This window comes from Python bivittatus, unplaced genomic scaffold (assembly GCF_059951505.1).
Source record: "Python bivittatus isolate LINGU-HERP-01145 unplaced genomic scaffold, Pbiv_v1 ctg000330_np1212, whole genome shotgun sequence".
Taxonomy (NCBI): Eukaryota; Metazoa; Chordata; class Lepidosauria; order Squamata; family Pythonidae; genus Python; species Python bivittatus.
This window is the reverse complement of record NW_028277058.1, coordinates 35,179,429-35,192,431: the sequence shown is the minus strand read 5'-3', so window position 1 is coordinate 35,192,431 and position 13,003 is coordinate 35,179,429. Positions and strand designations below refer to the sequence as shown.

Below are 13,003 nucleotides of genomic sequence, written 5' to 3'. Positions count from 1 at the left end.
TGCGTGGGGATGTGCGAGTGGCTGGTGCGGTGCAAGTGTAGACGGACTGGGGGAGGGTATGCAGGTGGGGGAGACTTACTCCAGTGACTTGTAACCTTCCCTTCCCCCATTGACTTTCTGGGGAAGCCGTCAAGGAAGGTTACGTATGGCGATCACATGATTGCAGGGTGCTTGGCAACTGGTCATAAGTACAAACAGGTTGCCAAACACACAGATCATGATCATGTGACCGCAGGGGTGCTGGGACAGCCAGAACTCTGAGGACCAGTCGTAATCACCATTCATTCAGTGCCATTGTTACTTGGAAGGGTTGTTGACCAAATGGTTGTAAGTCGTGGACTCCCTGTATTAGAGAAAGAATGTATTTTCAGTTGCCTACTTTTTTCAGAGGTCTCAAGTTGAAAACTTTACTTTTATAGCTTAATTAAGGTTGTTTATTGAACGTTGGAATAATCCACATTTCTTCCCATCAGTACTTGAACTTCATGCTATAAATAGCTTTCCCCAATCAGGCATTTCTCTTCATACCAATGCCAGGGCTTTAGCTGGACTAATGGATGATGGTTACAAAAATACTTGGGTTACTATTACTTACAAGTAATAAGACAGAAGTGAGACAACCTTTTCTAACCCATAGTGGATTACCTTTTTCAGATGGTAACAGCCCTGGCACTTGCTGGCACTTTGAAATTTAATCCAGAGGTTGATGTCCTGACAGGAGCGGATGGAAAGAAGTTTAAACTTGACCCACCTGATGCTGATGAGCTGCCAAAACTGGTACTTATTCTTTGTTAATCTGTGTTCCCTCTCTTCATCCCAAATTGACAGGAACATCATTAATTAAACTGCTGAGTGAAGTTATCTGTCAGCATGGGGTGCAGTATCATCAGTATGATACTCAGTTATATATTTCTGCCCCAGGCTATCCAAGTGATGCTATTGAGGTACTTTGCCAGTGCCTGTTCACTGCAACTCAAACTTTGACAAGATTGTGTAGCTATGGGTTTTAGGCCCCCCCATATCTAGTGATCTTCCCTCATTAACTCTGGATAGGGTAACGCTTCCACAGGCAGAGTCAGTGCACAATCTGGCACTCCTCCTTGATCTGCAGCAGAGCAGGTAGTAACCATGGCCAGGAGGGCCTATTTATAAATCCATCTTGGGTGCCAGTTGCACCAGTTCTTAAATCGGGAGGCACTGCTCTTGATTACTTCTGCCTTGGCCATTTCCTGATTGGACTATTGCAATGGGCTTTACATGGGACTGCTGTTGAAGAGTATTGGATGCTTCAGCTGGTCCAGAAGCAGTGGCACATGTAGTGTTGGGTGCATCATGGTATACCCATGTAACATCACTGCTGTGCTATTTTCCAGTAGGCTTCCAGGTTCAGTTCAAGGTGCAGGTAGTCTCCTTCAAAGCCCTGCATGGCATGGGCCCAGGTTACTTGTGGGACCACCTATCTCCAATGTTCTCTGCTTGTTCACCAGATCTGGGTCCCCTTGGTGAAGCAGCATCACCTAGTGGGTCCTAGGAAGCATGCCTTCTCTGTCATGTGCCTGCCTAATGGAACAGCCTCCTTCCAGAGATTGGATGGTTGTGACCCTGTTGGCCTTCAGGAAAGTTGCAAACCTGGCTCTTCCCTCAGGCACTGGGATCAAGACATTAATGGAGCTGTGCATGTGTGTGTGTGTACATGCGCATGGTGTATTGGCAAAGAGTTTTTTTAATAATGGCTTCAACTTGGTTCTTTTTAATTTATTTTGATTATTATGTTTTCATTTTCTGGCTACCACACAGAATTCCATTGGCTAGACGTGTGGCCATATAAATTTGTTTAAAAGGTAGGTAGGTAGGTAGGTAGACTGACTAGGTAGCATTTACTTAAGTACAGCTGTATAAAACATAAAATACTTTATAAATGCCTTAGGGATTATAATTCCCATGAATAATGGCATTACGTTGAAGTGAGATAGTGGTAATTTAAGCTTTAAATAAAGGGATGGAAAAAGGAAGATTATTTGAGCCAAACAGTACTTGAGGATGCTAGAGCAAAATAGCTCAAGTGACTAAAGTATTATCCAGTCTTTATTTGGCCTGTTGATATACACAAGATGGAGTGTGCATCCAACTTTTTGTGTTTGACTTTTCCTCTCTAAATAATATTCCTTTCCTCCTTACAGTCATTTTTTCTCATTTTCTATTAGGAATTTGATCCAGGCCAGGATACCTACCAGTATCCTCCTAAGGATGGCAGTAGCCAACACGTGGATGTGAGCCCCACTAGCCAGCGTTTGCAGCTGCTTGAGCCCTTTGATAAGTGGGATGGCAAGGATCTGGAAGACATGCTGATCCTCATAAAGGTAAGAACTGGAGGCAAACAGATAAATCTGAAGAGTTTTGTTCTATGCTGTTATTTGGTAATACCTAAACATTCTGTTTTGCATAGGCTCTTATAAAGCATTTCTAGTGCAAGGAATAAAAATAACTGAAGTGTATTGGTCCAATTATGTATACTTTATGTTAGTACTGCATATCCTGGTAGTGCCTCATAAAATAGGTTAATATGAGCAAAATATGCTAATGTGTTCCAATCAACTGATGGTACCTGCTTTTGGTTTTGTTCTTTGAAAATTAATTAATAAACAATACTTGCATCTTTAAAAAAAATCAGTGTAAGTTCTTCAGTTTTATTTTACAAGCATTCTGAGGCATCCACAATAGAGTTTAGCCTAGCATTGCTCATGATATATTCTACATGTAGGTTAAATAAAGTGACAGCATACAACCATAGTGCGCTCCTTCCCAATTTTGAATCATATAGTTGCTCTGTATTCTTTTCAAACAGTTGCTTCTGGGTTATCACACAAATTCTTTAACAGGCAGATGAGGTGGCCTGATACACCCATATTTTAAAAGACTGTCCACAATTTGTTGTGGTCTCCACAGTCAAAAGCTTTCATATAATTAATGAAGCAAAGTCTTTTTTAAAAAGTTTCTTACCTTTTCCATTACCTACAGAAAGTTAGCAATGTGATCTTGAGTGCTCCTTTCTCTTCTGAATCTATCTTGTACACCTGGCAATTCTTGTTCCAATCTGAATTGCAAACTCTTGAGCATTATCTTATTGGTATGTGAGATAAATGCAACTGTTTGGTAGCTGGAACATGTCTTAGCAGTGCCCTTTTCTGGTATTGAAATATAAACTGATCTTTTCCAGTGCCTTGGCCGCTGCTTTGTTTTCCATATCTACTTACAAACTGCAAGTAGCACTACGATTGCAGCATCTTGCAAGGTTTTAAGCAATTCAGGGGACGGTCATTAACTCCTGACGTTTTGTGTTTAGTGATATTTTTTAGAGCCATTTATCTTCATTTTCCAGGGTATCTGGCTCTAGTTCATTGAACGAGTCTTCACATCATCAATTTGGGGATTTTTTGTACAGTTCTTCCATATATACTTTTGCTTAATAAATAAATATATTTGTGCCATCTCTTCTTTTTCCAGTAGACCTTTGTCTTTCATTATCTTTCACCTTTGCATAAAAGGTTCCTTTGATTTGTGTGATTTTCTTAAATCTCTTGCCTTTCCCATTTGATTGTTATCCTCAGTTTCTATGCATTGCTTAGGTATAGCTGCTTGTTTCTCGCTCTTTTCTGGAACTCAGTTCGACAGATTTTCCTCTGTTTCTGTTGCCTTTTGCTTTCCGTCTTTCCTCAGCATCGAAAATATGTCATGCTTTCAATATGTCAGCAGATAGCAATTTCACTTTCTTTTTATTACAGGATCTTTCTGCTTGCTTCTTGACTGATACCACAATTTCAGTCCAATGTTCTTCAGGCACTTATTTATCAAATCTAATCCATTAAATCTATTTTACCTTCACCACACAATCATACTGAATCTTACTTAGATGTTATCTCATTGGTATGATGACTGTGTTTGTTTTCATTAATTTAAGTTGTAATTTGCAAATGGAAGCTTACAGTCTGAGACACAGTCAGCGTCATATCTTATTTTTGCTGACTGAATACGGCTGCTCCATCTTTACTTGCAGATTACATAGTCAATTTGATGTAGGTGTTTTTCATCCAGTGATGTCCATATGTAAAGCTATATTTTAGGTTATTGAAAGAAGGCATTTGCTATAAATGTCTAATTGTCTTGACAGAACTCTATTAGTAAGTTTCCTGCTTCATTTTGTATACGAAGACCACATTTTCCCATTATTCCAAACACTATTTCATTCCCAACTTTAGTATTCTAGTATATCTGTAATCAGTGTCCATTTTGGTGTTGTGTCAACAAGGTATTGCAAGTCATCATAGAATCATTCCGTTTTCACTTCCTCTGCATATGTGGTTGGAATATAGACTTGATTCACTATAATATTGATTGGCTTGCCTTGGACTCAAATTTATATTATTTCGTCATTTTGGGGGATTGTGTCTGAACACTGGCTTTGACAACCTTTTATTAATAACAGTGATTGCTCCATTTCTTCTTTGATTTTTTCTTTGTCCATTGTAGAAGATGTGATGTTCTTCTAATGTGAATGACCCATTCCTGCCCACCTCAGTTTGCTGATTCCCTGAATTTCAAAGTTGAATCTTGATGTTTCTGCTCTGACATCATGTTTGTCTGGTTCACGGTTCTGACATTCCACATACCAGTGGTATACACATATTTGCAGCAAAGAACTTTCCTTTTCTCTCTGGGCACATCAGCAGCTATAGATTCTTTTGGCTTTAATCATTGTTACTCATACTCGCCCTCTGCTCTTTCTCAGTAGCTTGTTGGATACCTTCTGATCTGGGGGGTTCATCTTCCATATCATGTTGACATTGTCTTGGTTGTGAATATCCATTTGGTTTTCTTGGCAGAATACTGGAGTGGGTTGTCATTTCCTTCTCCAGTGGATCATGTTTAGTTTGATTCCTTGTCTATGACCTGCCCGTCATGGATGAATGGATGACCCTTCTGGGACTGTACACTCCCAATGGTATAGCTCAGAGCTTCATTGGGATGCGCAAGCCCCTTCACCAGTACAAGGTAATGATCCATAGGGTAAAATAAATGTTGGAGTCCTTAAAAGTGCTTGATGCTGTCAAAATACTCCTTTCGCACAAATTGAATTCTGTGATTATCTTGCATTCAGGTAAAAGGGAAATGTACAACTGACCACATTTCAGCAGCAGGCCCCTGGCTCAAGTTCCGTGGACATCTGGACAACATTTCAAACAATCTGTTGATTGGAGCTATAAACATTGAAAATGACAAGGCCAACTCAGTGAGGAATGCATTAACACAGGAGTTTGGACCTATTCCTGACACAGCCCGTTACTACAAGGTAAGGCTATGAAATTTAACTGTATTTTAGGCATGTTATGTATGTGCAGCAGCATGTAGAGACTGTTAGAGCCATTAGATGCTGTGCAGAGCCAAAGACCGTATGCTCAGAACCAAACCCCAGCACTGAGATTAGTGAAAGTTCTGGATAGATCCCAGACTTTGACAGCCATTAGAATTTCTCTGTTTTTTGGGTAGCTCTTGAAAAGACTGGGAAAGATGTATGTCAGAAAACCTAGAAAAACTGTCACTTAGAATAGAGAATATTAAATTAGATGAACCAATGGTCTAACTAAACATGAGATCCTTTCTGTCCCTTCTCTCAGCTGTGAACAGTTTGTTATGTTTATATTTTCTTTACTCTCATGCTCACCTCAATAGATCAATTGACACAAGAGATAACAGGCCTAAATATTTTTATACAGTCAAACCTGAGAATGAAAATAATGTCTTTCTCTGGTGTTTACTTTAAATAAATCATTGCTACCACTTATTCTTTATTTATTCACCTTAAATTCTTATCATATTTAGAAAGCTGAAAACAAAATCTGATGTGAGGGCCTCCCAAGGTGTTCTCCCGCAGGTCAGATGTGTTAGGGAATAGGGTCAAATCCTTTGCATATGCTGCTGTCCTAGAGAAGACCTGTGCCAGAGGGGTTGATGGGGAGGGGGAGTGTCTTTCAGTGCAAGGTCTTTGCAACCTAAGTCCCTGAGAACTTGATCTGAGAAATGGAAGGGGTAGAGGACGCTCCATATCTTGCCTTTCTCTGAATACATGGGCAGAGCTTTGCAAGAGGGCTGTGTATTGCTGAAATGCCAGAAGCTGCCCAATCCTTATATATAAATGGCATTCTTTATAACACATAACTTCACAAAACATTGTGGATAATCCTATACTGATGGCTTTGTGGGAAAGGAAAAACATGCAATGGCTCAAAAGAAACATACGCTAGTGTCATTTGCTTTTCCTGATGGGGACACAAGGTTTTTTGAAAGTCAGATTATGAGTTTTTGGAAGTTAGCCATTACTAGTAGTTTGAGGAAAGAAACCCTTCTAGTGCCTCCCTCCAAAATTATACAACTTGATGTACCTTTTTCCCATTCTCATAGCTCTCAAGTAGGTTTTCAGCTGCCACCATTCATGATTGTTGTTACCATTTCTTTAGAGAACAATAGGGTAACAGATTTAGCTTCTTCTTTGTTTCCTGACATAATTTATGTATTTATGCTATTGAAGAAATACTTTGTTTCAGAAACATAGTGTTAAGTGGGTTGTCGTTGGAGATGAAAACTACGGGGAAGGCTCAAGTCGGGAACATGCAGCACTGGAGCCACGGCATCTAGGAGGAAGAGCTATTATTGTCAAGAGCTTTGCCAGGATTCATGGTGAGATCTCCACTTTCTGTAGAACCTACTGCTGTATAATTCTTAAGAATAATATATATGCTGGCCAGAATAATAGAACCCATTATATGTACATCAGCTTTCTTGTATATCTTCAAGCAATTGATGGAAACAGAGCAAAAACAATGTTAATAAAACCTAATAAATATCATAAAGACAAAGTAAGAATCAGGTTATCTCCTTATTAGCTGTAGGGTAAATGTAAAACAAATATTATGAAAAAATTGCTCAGGAGTAAATACTGTTACAAAAGATAAGTATTCACAAAAGTCCACATGAAATATAGTCCCCAAAATTCTGAGATCTAAATTCTCTGCAACAGTTCATGAATGAGATATCATCCTCTGGTTAAAGTTCTGTCCTTTTATCTGAGGGTGGTAGCAGAATGTAGTGTGAAAGACATGAAATGTTGTTTCAAAATATCCTGAAGAAATTTTGACACTGGGTAAGCTAGACATGTTTCAAATGCTTCCTTAGTGGCTTCAAATCCTAGCTTCTCACCAAAATCAAAAACAATATGTACAGTTAATAAAACAATTTTTATTAATGACTGTTAATAAATTTAATAATGACTGTTGAAATATAAACTTGCAAAAAACTCCATTGTTTACCATACTGCCAGTTAACACATTCAGTTCTCTTAGAAATGTAAAGAGAAGTGTATTAAATGAGAATATGAAAATGTATACAAAACAAATTACAGTCACCAGAAATTAACAAAATAAATGATACTGCAGGTGCTTGAACCACAGTATAATTTAAGGTAGATAGCAGTATGGAGTGACCAATCACAATTTGTAAAACAAGGATTCAGACAAGATGGGGCCCAAGACCCTAAAGAGTGTACAGTATTCTGAACAATTCCCTCCAAAGTATATTTACTCTGTTTTACCACTGACCTTCTCTATGCATCAAAGTGTTATCTCTTGTTCATTATGGCCTTTATCCAGATAATGTTTGACTAAAGGGGCTTGCGTCCTCCCATTCTTAATATGACATTTTTTGCACACTTATATTTTAGAACAGTAAATTTTTCTATAGTATTTAAATTGTTTTATGTTTACAGTGCAGCTAGCCAAGTTAACTTGGCATAGAACAGGCATTCTATATATTTTGACCTGACATAGGGAATCTAAACAGAATAGAGCTAAAAAGTTATTTGTCCACTAACTTGCCAAACTGTTTACTGCAATTTATTATATATACATTGCATCCTAGTATCAAATAGTGAAGTCCCTCCCCTACCAATGTGCTGTAAAGTGCTAGCCTCCAATTAGGAAGACATATAACAGCCTATGTCCTCACTCTCTGGATATTACCATCTTCACATGCACCATTTTTCATCAGAAACGTAAGCCATCTCTCCTGTAATCAACTGGGATTCCTCCACGAGAATTGAATTTAGTTTTTAAGACTCTAGCAACTGACTCTTCCTAGCCTATTAACATCCTCAGTTGAAGGCAATCATTTGATAGCTCTAACGCTGGCTAGCAGGGTTGAAGAGCTAGGGACTCTCCCAGTGAGAGGGGATCTACATATATTCTATCAAAACAAGGTGGTGGTAAGATGGGATGTCTGCTTTCATGCCCAAGAATTACATGCTCTACCAAACACAAGAGATTATGTTCCCCAGTTTCTTCTCAGACTCTTCTCACCCCAGAGAACAAACTTGGCATAAGCTAGGTGTGCACAGGGCACTAAAATATATCTCAAACATACTTTAGAGGAGTGGAGGATTACTTTATTGTGTTTACTGTTATACGTTGTTCTATTTTTCCTATGTTTTCTTGCTGGAGGCAAACTTTGTTGCTTATGTTGAATTATGCAATAAAGAAGTTGAGCAATACTCAAATTAAGTCAGTGCATACAACTGAAAGGAAGAGGCTTTCTGCACAGGACAGGAAGAAATCTTAAACTCTGCCATTTAATTAGAAGAGGTGGAGTTAACTTCCTGTCAGTTTCATCTTTCAGTGACCAAAACGGTACTTCATGATAGGTCCAACTACTGTTCCTATCATTTGTATAAAACTAGATGCATATGCAAGGCTGAAGGAATATAGGCAGGATGATAAACAATTGATTTCATAAATGTTTGAATGTACTTTTGAAGATGAGATGCAAGATATATTGCAAAATGCACAAATGCCATTGAGATTTTGCTCTTTGCAATAGTCTACTAAAATTTACATGCTAACACATTAAATTTAAATCCTTTAACAGAAACTAATTTGAAGAAGCAAGGCCTCTTGCCACTAACATTTGCTGATCCAGCTGACTATGACAAGATCCACCCTGTGGACAAGCTAAGTATCGTGGGCCTAAAAGACTTTGTCCCTGGAAAGGTAATGGTCACAGTTCTCAGCACTAGTCCTTTCCCATCTCACTTTCTCGCACCTTATTTCTCATAAACTACTGTATTTCAGGGTTCTGATACTGTGCACTTGGGTCATGCAACAATGTATTTGAAAATAATACTTTTTGCTTGAATGTTGAAAATGCAATTTATATCCTTGAATTCTCAAAGGTGTTCAAATCAACAGGAAATTAGTGTGCAAAACATTTTGAGTATAAAATTTCACTGTTTGGAGTATAAAACTGCTATTTTGAGTTCAAGACAAGCTGTTCCATGCATTTTGGAAGTGCCTCAGGTTTGGAACAGAAATTGAGACTGTTTTGAGCTTAAAACACCTCAGAAGTGCCCCAATCTATTTCATACTCATGAACAGCAGTTTTTCACATTCAGAATGGAACATTTTGTGAAATTTCATGCTTGAAACAATTCAAAACAAAGTGCATTGCACATCCTTAGTATATTAGAAAGAAACAAAATGTACAGGTTGCTTTACCATATATGGTGTCCAGTGTATCTCTAGTAGCTGTGTTTTTTCATCCCTTCTTCCTTTCTACAAAGTATTCTGTTACACATTAATTTAAATAATGCATATTGTGTTTTGGGGAAGAATTTAAATCTTTTTTCAAGTCCAGTGTTGTGAGTTGAAACTGGGCACTTGCCAATGGTTCAAGTCCTCAAGAAGCTACAGCCACTTGGAGGTGGTGCTTCCCTAAGCTTCTTCAGCCTTGATGCAGGAACATTCCAGAGCACTGTTGAGGCTTGAATCATTGCAGGGGAGTTAAAATGGGGGAGCGCAGCATGTCTTGGCTGGTGCCACTTAACATTACCAGATTAAGGTAAAATGTTGCATTTAAGAGGCCCACCTAGGGGAAATGCTTATGGTCTACCAAGCCTAGAATAGTTCCTGGATCCTTGCACGTTTTCAGTTTTAATATTTGGTAAGACTTGCTAAACTATCAGATTAGGGAATAAATCATGGCATGTTTATTTGGCCCCTAAATTCGGAAACTAAACGTTACCAAGCTCTTGTGATGAATGTTTTAGAGTATATCTAATTCTCACTCAGTTATTTTCCCTTCCACAAAAATCAAATGTCTAAAAAACATTGAAGTTAATGGTGATTAAACAAAATGCATGCTTATGATAGGAAGCCAAAAAATAACATTTTATTTCTCTAATTTCTCCAACAGCCCCTGAAATGCATCATTAAACATCCTAACGGGAGCCAAGAAACAATAATGTTAAACCACACCTTCAATGAGACTCAGATTGAGTGGTTCCGAGCTGGTAGTGCACTCAACAGAATGAAAGAGCTACAGAAGCACTGAACCTACACACATAATGGCATCTAGCGGACTTGATGACTAATCTCCATTAAAGTGCAATTCCACAACAATTCTTGAGAATAAATGTGATCAAATGTAACGTTAGCTTCCTAGTCATTTCAATATTCACTTGCCTACACCAATAAAAGTGTTTTTTCTTTTCTTTTCCTTTTCCTTTTTCTTTTTCTTCTTTTCTTTCTCCATTATCTTTCTATCTTTCATAGCTGGCTACTTTTCATGCATTTCATTTGTCCCATATTGCTTCATATTTATTTTCCAATTATTTTCCTGCCCAATAATTTCAGTGATGACAAAAGAATGAAAAAATTAGATTATTGTTCTTGTGGAAAATAAAATTGTAACTGACACATCTAGTTATGAGTGTTCCTAGTAGCACTTTGTTCAGGTTTGTGATGGATGGAGCGTGAGGAGTGTGTGGAAGCTGAAAGTGGGTTGTTCAGAAACTTGACAATACATGTACCATAAAAAATATGTATACACCTGGAATCATGAACATTTTCATTTTGATTATAACCTTGTTTGTCTTAAGGGTTTCAGTAAACATCCTGATCTATGGATAGTTCCTGCTGCAATATGAAACTGACAACATATTGGTATTTCCATGTATCAAGTGGATGTATTCCCATTTGATGGAAATTTCTACCTGTGACTGCACTAAATGTCTCACTTCTCTTCTTTTATAATATTTTTCCCACCTTATCCTCATGTCTTAGTTTAAAAAGAAGTAAGGCAAAATTGAAAATAATTTTAATTGTAAAGTTATGCTCCTCTTTATGACACAACTTGGAATTCAATAATTATATATTGATTACAGAGTATAGCTACATTATGGTTATTGTAGTTTTCTGTTTCCTACTGAGAAATAGACTAGTTCACAAAAAGATAGTGTGTTGGTGATGCTATACCCTGCCACTTCTCACAGTGCTTCCTGGCTGTGTTTAAGTGACTCTTTTTAAATATGTAGTGTGAAATGTTTTCATAGCAAAAGACTTTTCAGAGTATTGTATGTAGTGGTATTCCTTTGGTGACTTTGGATATATTTCACTTCAATTCCCATTGCATTCAGCCAGGATGATCAAGAGCTGTCTTCATGATGGATGATGAGGATTATAATCAAATACACAGATTATCAGATGACTGGTTTATAGCCAGAACTCTCTAAATGATTTCCAAAATCTCAGTGGCATTGATTCAAATGATCAGCTGCTGATCCTTTTTGTGTCACCTATTCCCTATAGGACAAATATTCTCAAAGGTCTGGCGATCATTCTGGAATGGCCTATACTTGTCACAGTCAGAATAGTTCTAGGGCAGCTATTTTATTCAATCTGCAATACTCAGTTGCCAGCACCTTCCTATTTTTACATCAAAATAAGTTTTCAGAAAATACTCCCAAAGCTAATTTTTGATGTAGCATGCATTTCTGTGTAATCAGAGTAGCTTCTCATATTTCTCAGCATTGAACCATGGTATGAATACTAATTACAATGCTATTATAACTTTCTAAAATCGCTGAGTTCTGCTCTGTGATTCTGTTTACTGTGGTAATCGGTAAACTCTTGAAAATTACAAACTTTCAAGGGATCAAAATTATTCAACATACATGCATCCCCTAAGTTCCTATAGAGACCTGGAATACTTACTATCTAAGCTGATGAAGTATGGACAAACTCAACAACGTATTGCATTACATTGGGGATGGGGAATATATGGGGAAAGATAATACCATTCCAACTGACAAACCATATGAAAGAGTTAACACCAAATTGATAATACTTGTATCAATGTTAGAAATGAGTGCAACTTCCTGCCTCCCAGGTGCTATTGTGCATGGACTTCTGGTTTGTTTGTTTTTTAAAAATAGAGCATACTGAGAATAGCACTGAACGCAAATAAGTTCATCTACAAAAGAAAAATGAACATAAGTACCCCTGAACAGAAGTACTTTGTACTTTTGCCTCTGCTTGAAAGGTACCAGTCTTCTGTTTTTAAGTGGGATGTAGGAATTGCAGGCTCTGACTGCTTATCAATCAGCTAAGCTACCACCATTGGAGTTGGACATGCTGCATTAGCTTATGGTGGTGGGATAAACTAATTCTGAGCAACATGGAACTGCCTAGTCTAGTAGCTTTAGAATCTTCATAGTCTTGTACTAATTCTGCCTATGAAGTATGAATTACCAAATGTGTAATCAAGAACAATCATTTCACAGCATGTAAATCTCACGGCACTAACTACAGATGAGTCAGCAAGACTGCAGTTATAAACACACAAGATTATAAACAAGATTATTTTTGTAATAGGTTTTAGTATTGTGCTTTATCGCTACTTCATACAGTGGTACCTCGGGATACGAATGCCTCTACTAACGAACTTTTCGGGTTATGACCAGCTCCAGCCGCAAAAATTTACCTTGATGTGCGAACTCCGCCTTGGGGTACAGTCATTTTTCCACCCTGACACGTGGTCTGCGGCCATTTTTCCGCCCCTGACACGTGGTCCGCGGCCGTTCTCCCGCCGCGCGGCGCCCGACCATTCTCCTGGCACACCGCAC

The 13,003-nt window shown here is 38.1% G+C and overlaps 1 protein-coding gene across 1 annotated transcript in view; it reads left to right on the top strand.

Annotated features, from left to right (window-relative positions):
• ACO2 (aconitase 2) overlaps positions 1 to 10,802 on the top strand; it is a 32,374-nt gene extending 21,572 nt beyond the window's left edge. Inside the window, exons 13-18 of the mRNA XM_007425690.4 lie at positions 655 to 777; positions 2,205 to 2,360; positions 5,156 to 5,347; positions 6,600 to 6,732; positions 8,971 to 9,092; positions 10,294 to 10,802. Coding sequence (XP_007425752.1) covers positions 655 to 777; positions 2,205 to 2,360; positions 5,156 to 5,347; positions 6,600 to 6,732; positions 8,971 to 9,092; positions 10,294 to 10,431 — 864 coding nt within the window. The 3' untranslated portion in view covers positions 10,432 to 10,802. The remainder of the gene's footprint in view (positions 1 to 654; positions 778 to 2,204; positions 2,361 to 5,155; positions 5,348 to 6,599; positions 6,733 to 8,970; positions 9,093 to 10,293) is intronic.
• Positions 10,803 to 13,003: the final 2,201 nt, after the last annotated feature.